General features: G+C 29.5%; 1 protein-coding gene across 1 annotated transcript in view; it reads left to right on the plus strand.

Annotated features, from left to right (window-relative positions):
* Positions 1-3,783: 3,783 nt before the first annotated feature.
* Positions 3,784-4,291, plus strand: part of LOC119601780 (glutamate receptor ionotropic, kainate 1-like) — a 405,267-nt gene continuing 404,759 nt past the window's right edge. Inside the window, exon 1 of the mRNA XM_037952922.1 lies at positions 3,784-4,291. This exon is cut by the window's right edge and continues 462 nt beyond it. Within this exon, the coding sequence (XP_037808850.1) occupies positions 4,093-4,291 (199 nt within the window). The 5' untranslated portion in view covers positions 3,784-4,092.

Here is a 4,291-nt window from a genome sequence, read left to right on the forward strand (position 1 = left end):
ATATGGCTTAATTTTGAAATCTATTAAATGTTAACAAATTAAACAATATTATTTATATATACACTATGTAGATAAAGTGATTAACTAAAAAAGTCTGTTCCGGAACGCTTTATATAACAAAACCCATATGAGGTATTTACCCGGCCGGCGTCTGCTACATTATGGACAAATACTGAAAATTACTCCGCCGGAGTAGAATTATCCATTCGCAACAAAGATTCATTCATTCGTTATATATAATATGTACTTTTTTATATTCATTTTTCACAAAAAATTAAGTTTTACTTAAACCAAATGCAAAAACAAAATACATGTAAAATGTTGTTGTTGCAGAACTGCCACCACCTTATCTGAATTCGCCTTGATACAAAGTAAGATGGATACCAGAGATACAAGCCGAGATGGTTCAAAACGGCGTCGGCTGGCCGCCGGTAATATTTTGCAAGCCGCACCGCCGTCGACTTCTTTCGACTCAAAACTTAAGCCGGCATAGTCGTAGCCGGTGATAAAGATTGGAATCGCACATGTATTTCAGAAAATAATTTCACCAATTTTAACGGAGTTGCCATTATTTTAAATTCTTATGGCAAATTGAAGAGAGTTACCAAACAATATTGTGCTAATATTAAAATAGTGAAAACTACTATAATAATGTCCATTTTCTGCAGAAAAAACTTATATAGAGACAGGTTTCTATAACAGACTCTGATGGAAACAGCTGTTTCACTTTTTTTGTATGTGTTTACATAAAAGTACATCCCTGATCTAATGCGACTTGATTGTTTTTGAATCATTTCAAGAAATGAAGAGAGCCACACGACTGTCAAATTTTCCATCCGTATTTTTTCACTTTTTCGACTCTGACTTTTCCGACTTTTCGATATTTTCTGAAAAGAAATAAATATTCGCAACCGAAACATATATCGTAACACAGAAAGTCGAAACACGAAATATAAAAATTTAAAGGTAGAAAAAACACAAAAAAAAAAAATAATTTTCTTCATACTTGAAACAAAAATAGTAGTACAAAGGAAATTTAACAGCTCTGTCTTATTTTCAAAATAACCTCTTGGAACAGGTTTAACAAAAATTTGTTGAAATTAAAATCAATAAAGAAATAAATTTCCTTACAGGAAATTGTAAAATACATTAAAATATTAAATTATGTATGACAATTCTAAAATATCGTGTTTAGATTATCTTTTGTTTACCTTTTAACTAGGGTTCTATAAATCGACTTTCGAATAATCGAAGAAGTCGAAAGGTCGGAAAAAGTCGAAAAAAGTCGACTATTTATAAAATACTACTGGTCGAAAAGTCTAAAAGTCGACTTTTAATTATATAAAAATGTCGAAAAATCGACTTTTCATAAAATGCAGAAAGTCGAAAAGTCGACTTTTAAGTAAGTTTTCTAATAAGAATTACTGGGTCTATAGTACGAACAACTCTAAAATGATTTCAAGGAACTAGCACAAAGTATACAGAGGTGTCACTTTTGACATTTAAAAAAGTCTAAAATCAGCTTTTGTTTGATTTTGAAATTGTTTGGTGAGAAGAGGTATATAAACTACAGCTAAAAAAAATTATTGAATTCGTTTTGTGCGAAAGAGAGGGAAATAGTTTTTTGGTCGTGACGCCTCTGTATACCCTGTGGAACTAGTTCCGAAGTCCTGAAAATAATGCAATATTTCTGGTAATTGTGGCAATTAAAAAAAAAAATAAATTTAAAAACATATACCCCTATAGTAGGCTGATGTTTCTAAACCTTGTTATCAAACAAAAGGTCGTAATGTTCAAGATAATTTGATGAATCCTATTGAAATATTCTGTCTCATTAATTGCCTTGAATTTTTATGATACTTGAACCTTGGACTGATATTCTTCCATTTCACTGCTAAACAATACCAAATATTTATGTAAAATTTCCTTTCAGCACATACCGTATGGATCTTATCGCGCTTTCAACAAATAGATGTATGGATCATGGCATCGTCTAAGTATCTAATAAGGAATCAAAATATATTAATTTGACGATGGTGGGTTTAAAAATAGGATTTTTTGTGTACTTGGGGATTTTTGGGGATAAAAATAGTTAGATGCTTAATTTTATGTTTCTCGATTTAATATTATAGAAAATTCAAAAGGTACCTTTTGAAGAACAAAAAGCCCCCTTTTATAGATTCTCACTTAATCCGGGCCCGGCATTCGTAATTTGATATTTCTAGGTTCAATATTATTTAAAATTTAAAAAGCAACTTTTGTACAACGAAAATGTAACAAAAAGTCCCCTTTATGTGTTATAACTTCCGGTCCACACTAGGAAACTACTTCTGGGGAACTTTTGATTTTGCGTGAGAGAGAAAGAAATATCATTCATCTCGTACTCGGAAACTCGTTTTGTTTTGTTATTCTTCTCATTCGTACAAAAACAAATCAATGCAATAAACACGTAGTTTCTGAAACAAATATTTTTATGTGTAGACATTACGGAAATTTTAAAAGAGAATTAAGAAAGAGTTTATCAACTAAAGTTTTCGTTTGTGGACCGGCACTAACTTCGTTTGTGGACCGGCACTAACTTAATACGACTATCAAATTTTCCATCTACGGATGGAAAATTTATTTGTATAAACTTAAAACTATATGTATTATTTTAATAAACATTGAAGACATTATACAAGACGATAACGCAACATGCTCACAGTAACAATGAAAGATCATCAGAATTTCACATCAGACAATAAATATTAAAATTATATTGCTCAATAAATATATAAAAGTTGATGAAATGATTCAAAAAACAAGCAAGTTGCATTAGATCAGGGATGTATTTTTATGTAAACACATATAAAAAAGTGAAACTGCTGTTTCCATCTTACTTTGTTATTGTTTTATACCAATTGTGTAAACATAAAAAGTATAAATCATACTTTTATTCTCTGTTTTGTCTTACGGATAGAATTTCATTTTACTTTTTCATTAGACTTCTCGTACGTTAAGCAATGACAACACACTGCTTTTTCATTCGTAGCGTGTTGTTCTTTCTTTGCTTTGTTTCTATAAACAAGAAAGTACAAAGAACAAAATTTATCGTATGATTATGTGTGTTGTTGTACCAAAAAAGCATTTCTGGCTGAATTGTTGAAGATTTGGGTCCCGAAGATATTTGGGGTCTTCAGAAAATGTATTTCAACAAGCATACATACAGACAGACGGACATAGCTTAATCGACTTTGCTATCTATAAGGATTTGGAATATACTTTATAGGGTCGGAAAATTATAAATTATTAACCTTATCACGAATGTAAAGAATATAAACATTATGATTTTTAAAATATTTCATAATTTTCTTGAAAAAAATTATAAAATTTACTGTTTCGATGTTAAATTTAGTACCACCAAAGTTTTTGAAACGCACTAAAAAAAGCACTAGACACTAACTCGAATTTTTTTGCGTCGATAATTTTTAAAAGCAATAAAAACAGTACTAAAGGACTAAGTTGACAACGCTGCTTTTTTATTCTAAAAACGAAGTATACATTATGGCGGAAAAAAATCAAGAAACTACTGAAAATAAATTAAGAATTATCAACCGAAAAGAAATTTTACTGAAATGTTCTTAAAATTTTACTTTAACTACATTATTAATTAAGTGAATATGTGTATAGTGTATCTAAAAACAAAATTTAATTGAATACACTTACAAATATTGAATGCAAAATCTCGAATAATAAAATGGCATCATTGAAATATATGACCGGTTGAACACGAGAAGTCTGGCATCTCCGCTTAGGTTTATTTATTCTAAAGACGAAGTATACATTATGGCGAAAAAATTAGGAAACCACTGTAAATAAAATAATTATCAACAATCCAAATTTTTTACTGAAATGTTTATAAAATTGTACTTTAACTACATTTATAATTAAGTACATATATGTGTTGTGTATTTAAAAACAAAATTAAATTAAAATTAAAGGAAAAAAGTAACATGATATGCTAACATAACAATACATTGAGCATTAAAATTCGTAGACAACTTGCTCTTTTCCAACGTTTAATTAACAAAAACTATTTAATTTATATGCAATATGTCTGCTTTATTAAACATAGAAACTTATTTAAAAATACAAGCTACAAGAAAAATCGTTGATACAAAAAGTTTGGCAGATTTCAGAATCCGTCACCACTATCAAATGCCGTTTAATAATAGACACACTTTAAATGTCCACCGTAACTGCTTTTTTATTCTCTTAGTAATGTTTTCGGTGTCAACGTTTCTTTCGTCCG

This window comes from Lucilia sericata, unplaced genomic scaffold, assembly GCF_015586225.1.
Source record: "Lucilia sericata isolate MDLA Ls3-8-SP2 unplaced genomic scaffold, ASM1558622v1 Contig000189F_arrow, whole genome shotgun sequence".
NCBI lineage: Eukaryota > Metazoa > Arthropoda > Insecta > Diptera > Calliphoridae > Lucilia > Lucilia sericata.